The 14760-nt window shown below is 35.5% G+C and overlaps 3 protein-coding genes across 3 annotated transcripts in view; all 3 read right to left on the bottom strand.

Annotated features, from left to right (window-relative positions):
• The window catches only part of LOC141349278 (Fc receptor-like protein 5), a 185980-nt gene that overhangs the window by 153731 nt on the left and 17489 nt on the right, over positions 1–14760 (bottom strand). The gene's annotated exons all lie outside the window — the stretch shown is intronic.
• Positions 135–1063, bottom strand: LOC129425656 (NAD(P)(+)--arginine ADP-ribosyltransferase 1-like). The gene has a single exon (XM_073857608.1). The coding sequence runs from the start codon at positions 1021–1023 to the stop codon at positions 346–348; it is 678 nt and encodes a 225-aa protein (XP_073713709.1). The 5' UTR covers positions 1024–1063; the 3' UTR covers positions 135–345.
• Positions 11394–12941, bottom strand: LOC129421039 (ecto-ADP-ribosyltransferase 5-like). Its single transcript, XM_073857602.1, has 3 exons — positions 12800–12941; positions 12560–12634; positions 11394–12467 (listed from the first exon to the last, which is right to left on the bottom strand). The coding sequence occupies exons 2-3, from the start codon at positions 12614–12616 to the stop codon at positions 11676–11678; spliced, it is 849 nt and encodes a 282-aa protein (XP_073713703.1). The 5' UTR covers positions 12617–12634; positions 12800–12941; the 3' UTR covers positions 11394–11675.

The following is a 14760-nucleotide window of genomic DNA, read 5'->3' as shown; positions in this document are numbered from 1 at the left end:
GAAAACAGACGTGAAGAGGTTAGCTCCAGTCATGTAACGTCTTACTGCGATTAAGTCCTTACTCTGATTATTGGAAATAATCGCATTATTGGTGTACATGTTAACGAGGTCATTGAGACCATGCATTTCCCACACAAAACATTGTACTGTCAGGACCCTACCAACATGACTAGATATAATACAAAACAAGATTCAGGCAGGATCCTGACAAATTCATGGCCAGGATATCATTTTTTCCTGCATGTTATGTGTGGAGCTCTATAAGAAGTGAAAGTTATATTTAATATAAAAAAGAGAAATGAACGAAGATGTAAAAGCTGGTCAGCCACAGCGAAAGAGATATATCTAGGAATCGGCTGATGCCACTGCACAGTTTAAGTCACTTCTTATTCCAGAGCTTTCCAACACAAACACAGTATTACACCAGTCACCCTTCTGACCGTTCCTGATATCAGTGATATTAAATGTCTCATACGGGGGAATCAACACCTCTTTCTGATTAGGAAACTGGGAGTACTTTGACACATCAGCACCGTGACAAGTCTCGATTTCAAAACAAGATTCAGTTCCGAAAGCAATTGTTGCTTTACGATCAAGAGAGGAGGACGCAAATGAGCCAAAACGAATCTCTGTGTTATTGACACCATCAAATGTAACATTGGTACCACGATAAGTTGACTTGCATCCCTTTTCAGTCTTCTTTAGAGTCTGTATTGCTTGTGTCAACCAAAAATGAAGCGAGTACCATTTGTATGTCTTGTCTTTGTATTTCTGTTTACCGGTCCTAACATCCTGATTAAATTTACTGTATACTATAACACCAGTATACACAGAAATGGCAATTAAATGGTTTCTTTTCAGATTGTCTTTTGGTCCAGGGATGTTATTTTCACTGTTTTCCCAAACTGTTCCAAAGCCTGATATGTTAGCAGTGATTTCTTCAGGTAGATATTTTGTCTCCACCAATTTTTCCATCTTCTCTGTACAGCCTTCATACAGATTATCAACTGAATCCTCTGCCATATTCAATGGATATCTCTGTCTTTTAACAGCCAGTCTGTCATCCTGTATCCAATGATTACATTATCCAAAAATGATAATAACCTTAGTAATAATATAATCATGATTGTACAGTAATATACATACTCTTAATTCAAGCTTACCTGTCCTAGGACAACTTTACTGGTGACAATGAGAATAAGAGCTGCAGTGGTCAACATCATGATTTAGTCTCAATCCTCAGATGAACAATGAATGGAGATCAGGAATGAGTATAATACAGTCAGAGAAACAGCAAAAGACAACAAATACAACATTGTGCTACAATACTAAACTGTGCAACACTGTTTTAAGTTTTTATTTTTAACATTTTGTTGAAAGAGACATTTGAAACATTTTTAGTTTTTAAAGCAAGCATATTTCTGTGAATATCTAATCAGGTGATTATGACAGGATTTGATAAATAAGTTTAAAAGTGTATGTTGAGATATCATACCTGTATACCTGTGCATGAAGAAAGAGTAGCAATGAGGAACAAACTCACACGAAGAACAAACTTTTATACTTTTTATGAAGTAGTAGGCGGTTCAAAAACAGCCAGTACGAAGAAAACATCATCAGTTCTTAAGAAAACTGAGCACGTCTGAATTTAAATGAGCATTTGAGAATTACATCGCATTTTTTTTCTGTCTGAGTAAGGATGTTTGTAAAGATCATTAGAAAGAGGTATTTTGTGGTATCATTAGAAAGAAGACACTTTGAGCTTCATTTTCCAGGTTTCAAAATTATTTTAAGATAAAAATGAAAAAGCTAGAGAGGCTGAAGTACATTGTAATACATTTTTTTTTGCATAACATTAATACAAAAAATCTTAATGATAAATATGTGTCTGAAACCTAGAAATGCAATGATGCCAAAGCCACAAGTCGGAAGAAGTTATATTTCACGTTTGGGGTCAATAGGCCCAAATTCTTGCAAGAGTTTTTGTAAGACTAGTGCCTTTTCTAAGTGCCAGTCAGCCCCAAAATAAAAGTCTTTTGTTTACATGCATACACGTTCATTCTTATTTTTATTTATCATTATGTTAGCGTATAAAATGCCATTTCCACACTAGGAAATAAAACGTTGGATTCGTTATCTAATTGGCTACATGTTCTGTCTATCAATATTTTCCATGAAGTCATTGGAGGAATGAGCGAGTCAGATGACGTCACGATATTTGACAGCGCTGTTTGGATATTATGTAGTATACTCCCGCCTGTCAGAATCCTGCCAGATCCTTGTTTGTATTTAGATCTAGTCAGCATGGCAGGGTTCTGACAGTACGATGTTTCATGTGGGAGATGCGTGGTTTTTGTATTGACTTATTCTGACCACGCATTTCCCAGGTCTCGTCACTTTGTCCCCGATCCCTTACTTGTGATTATTTTCCAGGTGTTTGTAACTTACTTTCTCCCTATTTAAGAGTCCTTGTGTTTGTTGTCCAATGCGGGTTCATCTGTTTTACTACGTTGGTCTTGCCAGTCAAGTGTTTCCAGTGTGTGTTCCTGTTTAAGTTAAGTGTAGTGTGTTCTAGTTTAAGTTTAGTGTTTTGTTTATATGTCATGTTTAGTGTAGTTCTGTATAGTTTAGTGTTTGCCCTGCTTGTTTGCCCCATCGTGGGTTTTGTTTGCAGTTTTGTTCAATGAATGATTATTTTGTCCTTATCCGTGTCTGCATTTGGGTTCTCTGTGTCCTGATTCCTGACACCGCCTACTTTTAGAAACAATGTTTAACCGCGGTTTTGAATGGGAGTGTAATCTCATATACAAGTGTTACAATGTAAATAGTCCTCAGATTGTATATTATATTCTATTACAAGACGTTCATGTGTAAACTGATGTAAACATTGGACAATATCTATATTTCACTGATTATACGCATTTGTGGACAAAAAATGTCATTGGATGTATTTTATTGGAGAGTTTTTTTGGGTTATTCACACATAAGTATGTTGGATATCGCGTGATAAGAATGGTGAGAGAATATGGTTAACAAGAAGATAAACATACAGGTTCAGCATAATACACTGACTTGACACATTGACTAAAGAGGAAGGAAAAGGCTTTTGAGGTGTATTTTTTTCTTTTAAAAAATACCTTTTAGTCATTTTAACATCTGTTTTCAACCTGGTTATTCGAAAGTATTACACTAAAGTATATATATATATATATATATATATATATATATATATATATATATGAAGAGTTTCGTTGCAAAACGAGATAAATTATTATGTTATCATGTTATTATTTTGTTTTATGGCGCTACTTAGCTGTATTTTTTAAGTTATGAAGGTTTAAATCGAAACAAACCAGCTGCAGTTGCATTGAAATTAATTGGAATGCACAACCAAAAACGAGATTTCTGAACAATTAAAAAAGCGGTAGTTATCTCGTTTTGCAACGGAACTCTCATATACACATCTGAAACAGATTGGATTCGATTAGTGATCGTTATACAAACACAAAGGTAAGGACTTGCGTTTATATTTTGCATGTTGTCATCTGGACTTCTGTCACAAAATACTATATTTATGATGCTACAGCATATGTATCTCAAAACAGAGACTATACACTGATACGAAACCCATAGACCTTTTAAACGATGTATAGTAATGTTAATATTATTATTGTTTGTAAACAGTAGGATATATAGATATTGTTGGCAGCGTTAAAAAAACTGACATCTAGTGCGCGTCGAGAGGTTAAAGGCGGAGTCCACGATGTTTGAAAAACGCTTTGGAAAAGGAGACGGGCCGACTACCAAAACACACTTCAGCAGTAAGGAGCGTGTCTAATAACCGACATCCTTGCCGGGTTGCGTATGTGTGGGGCGGGTCTATCAACAGAAGGTCCAGATTCTATTGGGGTAGGGTGCGTGTTTGTTTAGGTGATTTCAAATATCAACATTGGCTTTCAAACATCGTGGACTCCGCCTTTAAATGTTGTCCATTACTTAAAGTGCAAGAAACTATCTTGGTTCTTGTGCCAGGACCTAAATTTTATGCTTAATCTCTTCTGTGTTTATGTCCTTGAATTGTGTTGTGTTTTTCTGTGAAAGCACATGGCTTATGATCACTGTTTGCTCTTTTGAATGCTGTGTTTAAAATCACATGGCCATTGACATTAAGATCCTTCACTTGTTTTAAGCTACATGTTTACTTCACACCATAGGTACAGGTGACGGTAATGTGCCACAGGTGTTCAATTACAGCATTTATATTTCAGCTTTTTCATTCTAATTTAACAATATTTGTATTATTTAATTCTCATTCTTACAGGTGAAACAACATTCTTATTAAACTTCTCATACAACAGATCTAATAATTGTTTATGATCTGGGAGGCTCAAAAAGCATTTAAAAAGTAGAAAATAGGAAAGTAGCATTCATGGAAAGTAACCAGGTTTAGCACTTTCTGTATCTCCAACTATTTAATATGTAAATAAAACATAATGATCCGCTTATGTGGCCTGCTGTCAATAAAGAGGGGCTAAACTTTGCCACAGGTAATGAACAAGCAACAGTTTCTGTCCGTGGTTTGACAGCTTTGTCTCAGGCACGAATATAACATGAGAGACATTCAAAGAGTTGAAATATGTACATTGTAAAAATGCAGCATGTAGTTAAAACAACTTAATTTTGCAAGTCAATTCAACCTACTATTTTCTAGTAAAAAGTTGACTTAAATTAAGTTAAACAATTTCAACTTGATTTTACAAGTCAAACTAATTTAAAAATATTTGTTGATTCAACAAAGACGCGTTTTTTTACAGTGTAGTTACAGCAAATCCTTTTGCTTAACAACATAATTAAACATGACTTGAAAAGTCAGCTCAACACAGCAACGGTCAGTCAGCAAATTCAAATTTATTTCAATAGCTCTTCTATGAAGGTTTGTGTTTTGCAGCAAAGCAGCTTTACAGAAATATCTCAGTTCATATAAAAAGATAAAAGATCAATGATTTATGTGGAGCACGGTAATGACTGTATAGAGTAAATTGTGGTGTTTTGAGAATTGAACATGCATGTAAACGTTATTGTAAATCCCAGTAATTGTAAGTATTAGTTGTTTGCCAAATACTTTATTAAAGACAAATAAAAGTTTACTGTAAATCAAGTCCATGAGGGAAAACAGGGCCCTGACACATACTTTACCAAGTCAATTTAAAGCAAGTTACTGTAGTTTGCTCAGGTTGCAGAAACATACTGTAAATCTAGATTTGTGTAACAAAACTTGTGCTGTGACACTATTATTTATTATCTAACTTTATTATTAAAAAATAACTTGCTGATCTGTTACCATGGAAACAAACACACATGCACACAGGCTCTGTACCAGTGCCTTTTTCTCACAAAATGAAGTGTCTTATCATCTAACATAGTTTTTGTAGAAACATAAACTGGGTAGAATATAAAAGAGTAAAATATTTCAATACAAGCACTTCAGTCAGATATATTTTTTTGCAAAAATACCCCTGCTAAAAACCAGCTATAACCAGACTTAGCACACACGTTGGTCTTAGCGGGTTTAAGCTGGAACATGGAAGTACCTGTAGCTGGTCGGTTCTTGCGTGGTTGAGCTTTAGCTGAGTCACCACCTTGCCACACTCTGAAAATTGCTGTGTTATTTTGACTCACGTTGGATAATTGTAGGACAGAACAAATTGACCCAATACCAGGTTGTTTTAACCCAACTGCTGGTTATTATAAACTATGGTTGCATAACTACAACCCAACATGGGTCCAAAATAACCCAGCCATTTCTAGAGTGCAGGTAAAACCAGCTTGATCACGTAAAAAGTTATCAAAACCTCCCTCGAACAAGCTTGCTTTAAACCAGCTAAACTATGTGAAAATCGGTAACACTTTACAATAACAGTTCATGAATAATCATGTACTAATACATAAATTAATAATTACTTTAATATGAAGTAATGATAAGTTAAGCCATGTACTAATTAATAACTAACCATAACTATGTCATGAGTCATATGAATTCATGCCTGAATTACAGCCACCTTATCTACACATTAATACATGTTTGTTAGTTAATGCATTAATTAACACTTTGTGTAACCAAAATCAAACATGCTCTAGAACAGTGGTTCCCAACGGTTCGCAGGATCTGATGCTTTGTTTGAGGTCAAATAAAGATGCATAAAATGTTCCACTTATAATTTTAGAAACAAAATATATTTTTCAAATTCATATGCTCACAATACCACAATAGCAGGTAGTTAAAGTATTTTATTATGTAAGATAATTGTTCCCTATTTTTTGTGTGCTTGTCAATGTAGATTGCAAAATCAAAAGGAAGGTGGATGTAAACGTTACAGCCTACAACAGGCTGCCTGCCCGCTCATTGCACTTGTGGTCTGCTGCTTTTGGTGCTGTCAAAATATTTCAGTTAAAATCATTCTGACTATTCATCAGAAATGACAAACATGTTAACCAAAGTCAAAATGGCAAATGTATAGTGTTCATATAGAGACCATCAAACGTCAAATCATACCAGTTTATTTGTGAAAGCTATTAAAATGTTATCTTGATGTTATTTTAATTATTGTTTATTTAATTTTTCGCATTGTATCAGGATCAGCGTTTAGCCAGGGGCGGATCTACGGGTGGATTGACAGCTTGCCCACCCAATCAGATTAATGGAAATACATTGAATGCGTGGATCACTGCGGTAAAGAAAAGACTCCTAAATAAAAACGGTGTACACCAGCAACACTAAAGTTAACTCGCTCTTGGTGGCTCGGGACTCGACGGCCCGACTGGACGGTTAAGTTGATTTTCAATAAAGCAGTGTTGAATTTTTTGCTTCTGGGTCCTCTATGTTTCAGAACCAGTGCTTAGGTAAGCCACGGGCAGTTAGCTAAATAAATGCTTAATGCTTAAATAGTTCAACGTAAATCGTTGTAATATGCTTATGACTTGCGAATGTAATGCTTATTTAACTTAAATAAACCAGGCTTAATGACATATGCAGCCTGCATATCCGACCTCTGGAGGATGCAACCTTCTGTTTGAGAGACCGCCGATCGTAATACAGTTAGATTGAATAACGTAATTCCATCTTAAAATGTACAAAACTGACAGAAAAAAACACAGTCATTTTATCTTCCCAATTAACGCAAGTTAAAAAAAATTATGTGAATTTTTCTGGCCCGCAGATATATGGATGCCCACACATCAAAAACACTTTCTGCCTCCGCCACTGGGTAACTTATATCTGCAGCAATCTTAGATGCGAAGCTACTCATAAACTAATATAAATTCATGATTTGTTAATGCATGATTAGGTCATGACTTTACTTGAGGGGGCACATCATTACTAACTCATCGTTAACTACTAATAAACTAACATAAATTCATGATTTGTTATAATCTGATTAGGTCATTACTTTACTTGAGGGGGCACATCATTAGTAACTCATCGTTAACTACTCATAAACTAACATAAATTCATGATTTGTTAATGCATGATTAGGTCATGACTTTACTTAAGGGGGCACATCATTACTAACTCATCGTTAACTACTCATAAACTAACATAAATTCATGATTTGTTATGGTATGATTAGGTCATGACTTTACTTGAGGGGGCACATCATTACTAACTCACCGTTAACTACTCATAAACTAACATAAATTCATGATTTGTTAATGTATGATTAGGTCATGACTTTACTTAAGGGGGTACATCATTACTAACTTATCATAATCTAACATAAATTAATGACTTGTTAATGTATTATAGTGTAGGAGTTTTCCTGGAGGGGGGTACACTGTTAAAAAGTTATCAATTACACATTCTATACAAATTCAGCTCATCAAAATCCTAATTTTTGGTGGTTTTAAAGGAGAGGAGCAAATGTGAAAATTGGTCAGACATTTGTAAGGGGTAATAATGGCTTAAAAGAAGAACAAGACAGATACTGTATGTGCATTTTGATAATAAGACGAGCCAGTTCACACAATAACCATCGTCTGTAGGCTAACACTGATTTAAATTTAGAAAGAATAGCGTCTGTCACTCTTAATGGCAGCAGTGGAACTAATTTTAATTATTAATGCATAATTGTACATTTAATGATTAAGGTTAACGGTAAATGTTGCAAGAAATCCAGTGCCATTCAATATTTTTAGCTCAGCTGCAGGAGCAAATGTATAAACAGTTTTGCATTACAAACCTAAACATTTTGCATAAACAAAAGTTGTTTTGTTCTTCTAGAGAGCATGTTTGATATGGGGTACGCAAAGTGTTAAATAATGCATTAACTAACAAACATGTATTAATGTGTAGTTAATGTGGGTGTAATTCATGCATGAATTCATATGACTCATAACATAGTTACAGTTAGTTATTGATTAGTAAATAGCTTAACTCATCATTAGTTCATATTAAACTGATTAATGTATAATAATGTGCATTAACCACTTGAATATAATTTATGCACAAATACAATTTAACCCATGGAAAAAACAACCCACAGTCACAGTTTAAAAACAAACCCAATTTTGAAATCGTGTCTGTCCATCCTGCATTCCACATTAAAATCAAGATTTTTGTTAAATTATTTGGAATGGTTATAATTTGATAGTATGCAGGTTTGTATTAAATATTTGTAATTGAAACATTACTTAAAATAAAGTGTTGTTAAATTATCAGAAAGCCTGTGATGAGAATAAGTATGTTGGATATCATGTGATGAGAATAGTGAGAGACTATGGTTAACAAGAAGATAAACATACAGGTTCAGCATGACACATTGACTAAAAAGGAAGGAAAAGGTTTTTGAGGTATATTTTTTTCTTTCAAAAAATTAGTCATTTTAACATCTGTTTTAAACCTAGTTATTCGAAAGTATTACACTAAAGTATATATATATTCCAGTACCTTATTAATAAAAGTTTGCCAGTTACTGCAAGGGTCATCGTAGTTTTCTGGTTATCATGGTTGTGTTAACTCTTTATAACAGATATTTTCTGTGGTGCTTTAAAACATCTATCATTGTGCCCATACAAAAGCAGGCTAATATGACATGCTTAAATCAATGACCGGCGCCTGATTTTTCACCCATCCTCAGTGTTTTGAGAGGCTGATCAGACATCATATAATGTAATGCCTGATTCATAAGATCCTCTACAGTTTACCACAAGATAATGAACAAGCAACAGTTTTTGTTTGTTGTTTGACAGCTTTGTCTTAGGCTGTTAGGGGCTGGACACACCAAAACTTTTAAACGCGGCTGAAAACGCCTTGAGGACGGCGAATACCAGCTGTTTTTCAGTGCCAGCTTTCTTCAGCTGAGCGCTTTGGTAGCTGTGATACTTCAGCTGTGAGCCGGTTGGTTGCTGTGGTAATGTCCCGCCCTTCTTCCACTGTAATTGGGCTGCCGTGTGAGAACTGACATTGACGAGCGGAGCTTTTCTCCCAAAGTTGAATTTCTTTCAACTCTGGACGCTCAGCGCCGGGCGCGGAAAAAATGGCGAGTGCCGGTTTTCAGCGCGGAAAAAACCCGCTAGCTGCTGGCTTATTTGAAAAACGCAGAGCTTCCATTGGAAACAATTGAAAACATGCGCCGGCCGCGGGCGTAAAAGCGTTGGTGTGCACGCCCCCTTAGACTGTCAAAAGACGCTTTTTAATCTACAGAACAGTGTTGTAATTACACTAAAACAGCATGTAATTGTTGTTACAATTAACAATGATAAATTATTAAAGATTGATGATAAGAATGCAACACGTAAAAATAACATTTCGTTTAAACCGTTTGCGTGGATGATGCTCATTTTAGGTCGTTAGAGACATGAATGTCTGCCTCTGTCTGTCTGTCTATCTAACTTATCTATCTATTCTTTATTCTCTTTCCGTGTATAATGTTTGCTGTATTATAACTGTCTTTGTAAAGTGTCCTTAAGCAAGGGAAAGGCGCTATAGAAATGAAACATATGATTATCATTATTATTATTATTTATATATCTTATAGCATTTGCGGGGCATCTACATTTAAAATGTGAAATTTGAACGTGCAATAGGACATGAATGGCCCTTTATTATAAAACAGATGCAAAATAAAATTGGATTGAAACATCTATCATTTTAGTGTATGAATAGCCTGGGTTTCCCCATGCTGCCTTGCATGCAAATTTAATCACGCTACAAATCTAGCATGGAAACTATGGACCTTTTTTGCCCCTGAAATAGGGGAACCAATCATAGAACGGAGAGGGGCAGCAAGACGATGATGACGTCTATGCGACAAACTGAAGCAGTTCTGTTTTTTACCACATGGCAGCAGACGCAAAGTTATTTTTCAATGCAGCCTTAGATAGTTTTTGAAGTAGTTTTGAACGCAAGTTTATTATAAGAAAAGAGCAACTTTTGGTGTTAACCAATTTTTATATCCAAGAAGGATGTTTGAATATGGCAAGACATGATAACCATGGAGTTTTATAGGACCAACCTGCTAGGCATCGTCGTTGACGAAATACAATTAACTAATAAATGGTAAGTGGTATTTATTAATATCATATTGTCATTATGCCTGTATTGTAGTTGTCACAGTGCCACTAAGTTGTGTTGCTTTTCAATACAATATACAACCACCACTTTAGTTGCATAGCTTTCAGCTGTGTGCACACAAACCGAAAAGTCGTTTACGTTTGAATTGATGTCGCTCTACATACGTCATCTGGTATAATTGAAACGATTGGCTATGAGCTCCATTCAGACGCATTTGATAGACATTCGTAGCGCCCAATAAACGGCTCTGGGCATTTAACCACGCCTCAAATACGAGAAAATTAGCATATGGTTCCCAGACCATGTTTCATTCTCTATGAGACTGGTCTGGTGTTAGCCAGGCTAGTGTATGAATCATTTTTGCTGAGAAATGGCTGCCCACCCAAAAGTCCTGACTGCCCCCCCAGTCCAGCAAACCTAGTACCAGGCCTGGCATCCAGTAGGATGTTACTTAGTTTCCTAAAGACAGGTATTTTTAATTTACTTATTACATGATTATATTTATATGATAATGAAGTGAATGACTGCTTGCCACATGATTAGTTATAAAAAATTGGACATATTGAAATATTGATTTGACATATTTTATTAGCTCATATTAGCTTATTAGCTAACAAGTTCAAACATGGCATGAGTGATATATTGAACATACTGTATACAGTAAGTTACACAAACAATGTTAGCAATGCTCTGTTGCAATAAACACCTCTGACCGGTTCTCAAAAACAATGAACAAGTAAAACACTTTACTTATTTTTAAGCAGTTAGAGTCTACACAACTAAACCTAGAACTGAGTTTTATAGGAATTGTGCAATCATGTTAACTATTTTTTTTTCAAACCAGTTCCCACAAGGTAATTGTAAGCCTATGGCCAGCATCGGAGCTACTGTAAAAGTCATATTTTCTGATACAAAACTTTGTTGCACACACTTTGTACTGATCTATGATAGATCCCATGTTCATAACAGCCCCAAAGTAACCACATCACTGTTGTGAGCTAACTGTTAAAATATGCTCATGTAAATTGTGAGAATAAATTCTTAATTCATGGTCAGGATTTCCTGCATGCTATGTGTGGGGCTCAATAAGAAGTGAAAGTTATATTTAATATAAAAAAGAGAAATGAATTAAGATGTAAAAGCTAGTCAGCCACAGCGACAGACATCTGGGATATATCTGGGACTCGGCTGATGCAACTGCACAGTTTAAGTCACTTCTTATTCCAGAGCTTTCCAACACAAACACAGTCTCACACCAGTCATCCTTCTTGATTTCAGTCACTTTAAATGTCTCATATGGGGGAATCAGCACCTCTTTCTCATCAGAATACTCAGAGTAAATTTCCACAGCAGCACCATGACAAGTCTCAATTTCAAAACAAGATTCACTTCCAAATACGACTGCTTCTTCAATCAAAAGAGAGGAGGACGCAAAAAAGCCAAAACGAATCTCTTTGTGCAGAACAGTCTCATTAAATTTAACACTGGTACCACGATAAGTTAATTTACATCCCTCTTGTGTTTTCTTTAAAATCTGTATTGCTTCTGTCAATAAAAAGTGAAGTGAATACCATGCGTATTTCAGGTTTTTGTATTTTAGTTTACCACTTCTAACATCCTGATTGAATTGATTATATACTCTACGACCAGTGTACACAGAAATAGCAATTAAATGGTTTCTATTTAAGTTTTCTTCTGGTTCAGGGATCTTTCCTTCACTGGTCATCCAAGCAGTTCCAAAGCCTGATATGTTAGCAGTGATTTCTTCAGATAGATATTTTGTCTTCACCAGGTCTGCCATCTTCTCTTTACAACCATAATACCGGTCATCAACTGAACTCTCTGACATATTTAATAGATATATTGGTGATTGGGATATAACAGCCTGTCTGTAATCCTATAGCAATAAAATGAAAATAATAATACATTAATATCTGTCGCTATTATGATGATCGTACAGTAATATATCAATTAACAATTCAGTCTTACCCATCCTAGGACAACTTTACTGGCGACAATGAGAATAAGAGCTCCAGTGGTCAACATCCTGATTTAGTCTGAATTCTTAGATGCACGGCAAATGGAAATAAAGTATGGATATAAGTGAAAAATGTGCAAGACAAAAATTGTGTTAAATAACCATTTTTACACATAACAATCATACAGTATTTTTTCACCTCAAACATAGCAAGGCATCCTTTGCAAGACAAAACATTTACAGTAACAAACCTTTTTCAAATGTTGGGACCTTCAGGTGATTTTTGTTCCAGTGTTTGATGAATGGAGAAACAAGTTTCAAAGTATCCAAGTTATGGTTCAGTAAAGAAATTATGGGGAAATGGTTGGAAATAATGTTGAGATCACATCTGCAGAGTGCCAATGAGGAACAGACTAAGAGGGTTTTTTATTTTAAAGTAGAAGGCGGGTCAAAGGTTCCTGAAAAAACTGAATACATCTGAATATTAAATGGACTTTCCTTTGGCATTATTAACATCTAAGAATCCTGTCACACAGTCTGTCATGTTTGCGATGCACAGATTGATCTGTTTAAGCTTGACACCATAAGTAGCCTACATGTGCTTTTATTATGCCACAGGTGTCAAAGGCTGCATTTACACTTCAAATCTCAATGCACAGATCCGATCTTTTGACCATATCCGATTTTTTGTCCTGCCTGTTTACACACGCCTCATATATCCGATGTCCGTGTTTACATTAGGCAGCGCAACGCGGCATTAATTCATTTACTGAGATACAAAAAAAGTCATTTAAGGATTGCTTTTAGCATTAAATGACAATCTTTTGTCAGAAGAGGAGTTTTTACTATTGTATGATGTAAATAAGTCTAAAACCTAGATTTACCATGTAAGCAATACAAATTTCAATACTTAAAAATCGTTACAATTAGCTTAAATTTATTTTGCTATCTAACGTTGATATTACCTTTTTTCCAACTAATGACTGATGTAACAATTTAGAAACAATTATATATCGCTACCATTAACATAATCACACATTTAAAGTAAAGGCCATTGTTGATTAACTTACCTTCGGCCACATGATCATCATCATCATCATTCTCTTTTTCTGTCATCACATCTTGTTCTTCAAAACTGTCAAGAACTTCGGGGGGCCTGCAGCTAGGCTTATCGCCCAAAATTTGTTCCAGCTGGTCGTAAAATGGGCAAGTCAGTCTATCCTGGCCACTTCGATTGTTGTGATCTTTTATTTCTTTATATTTGCCTTTAACACTCTTAATTTTACGCTGGCATTGCAGCCAGGTTCGGTTGTAGCCATTATCATGCATGGCCCTCGATATCTCCTCATATACAGCCCGATTTCGGCATGATCCATTCAATTTTGCCTGGGTTGATGCCTCTCCCCACAAACTTATAAGGCGTGAAACCTCCTCCTGGCTCCACTGACTTCCATCCATTACCTCCTGAAATGTTTTCAGAAAACCGCGCGTCTGTCTTCTAATGTAACTACACACTCTCTTTCTGGTTTTATTGGCGGAGCGCAACCAACTTGTTCAGTTGCATACCGCCACCTACTGTACCGGGGTGTGTAACTCCTCCTTACTTCAGGTGCGAAATGATGACGGTCAGCGCAAAAAGTCGTGCGACACTGACGTCATCATCAAGCTGAATCGGATATGTGTGTTTAGACGCAGTTCGGATGTCTGGATATCGGATATATATCCGATAAAAATCCACATTTGGAAGTGGCTCAGATCGGATATGAAAAAATCGGATCTCTGTAAGTTTTCTGTGTTTACACACGTGCAGCAATATCCGATCTGTGTCAGATGTGAGCACCAAATCCGATTTTTTGTGACAGTGTAAATGCGGCCAAAGAGCACAGACACAAAACTATGCTACTACATTATTTCATTTCTCATACACCAGATCTAATAATAATTTTCACCACAAAAAAAAAACATTTTAAATCGCCTTATATTAATAAGAGGAAATTTGTATTTTGATAATTAAACATATATTGCCAATTTGCTACGTATGTATACTAAGTGATTAAATCTTATTAAAAGGGTTTCTTTAATAATTGTATTTGGGGTGAAATGCATGCAAATAACTAGGTGATATTGTGTTTTTAAATACGGTTTAAAAAGCACCCAAGAGGGCAAACATCGAAACATACAAAAGTCCATTTCAACAATTTACTGTAGTTTT

The sequence above is a fragment of the Misgurnus anguillicaudatus genome, chromosome 19 (genome assembly GCF_027580225.2).
Source record: "Misgurnus anguillicaudatus chromosome 19, ASM2758022v2, whole genome shotgun sequence".
NCBI lineage: Eukaryota > Metazoa > Chordata > Actinopteri > Cypriniformes > Cobitidae > Misgurnus > Misgurnus anguillicaudatus.
Note: the sequence above shows the minus strand (reverse complement) of the source record. Positions and strands in the feature narration are given on the sequence as shown.

Coding starts and splice junctions, on each gene's coding strand:
- LOC129425656 (XM_073857608.1), bottom strand. CDS start 1,023: ATGGCAGAGGATTCAGTTGATAATCTGTATGAAGGCTGTACAGAGAAG.
- LOC129421039 (XM_073857602.1), bottom strand. CDS start 12,616: ATGTTGACCACTGGAGCTCTTATTCTCATTGTCGCCAGTAAAGTTGTC. Junction 12,468..12,559: donor GTAAAGTTGTCCTAGGATGG/GTAAGACTGAAT, acceptor TTATTGCTATAG/GATTACAGACAGGCTGTTAT.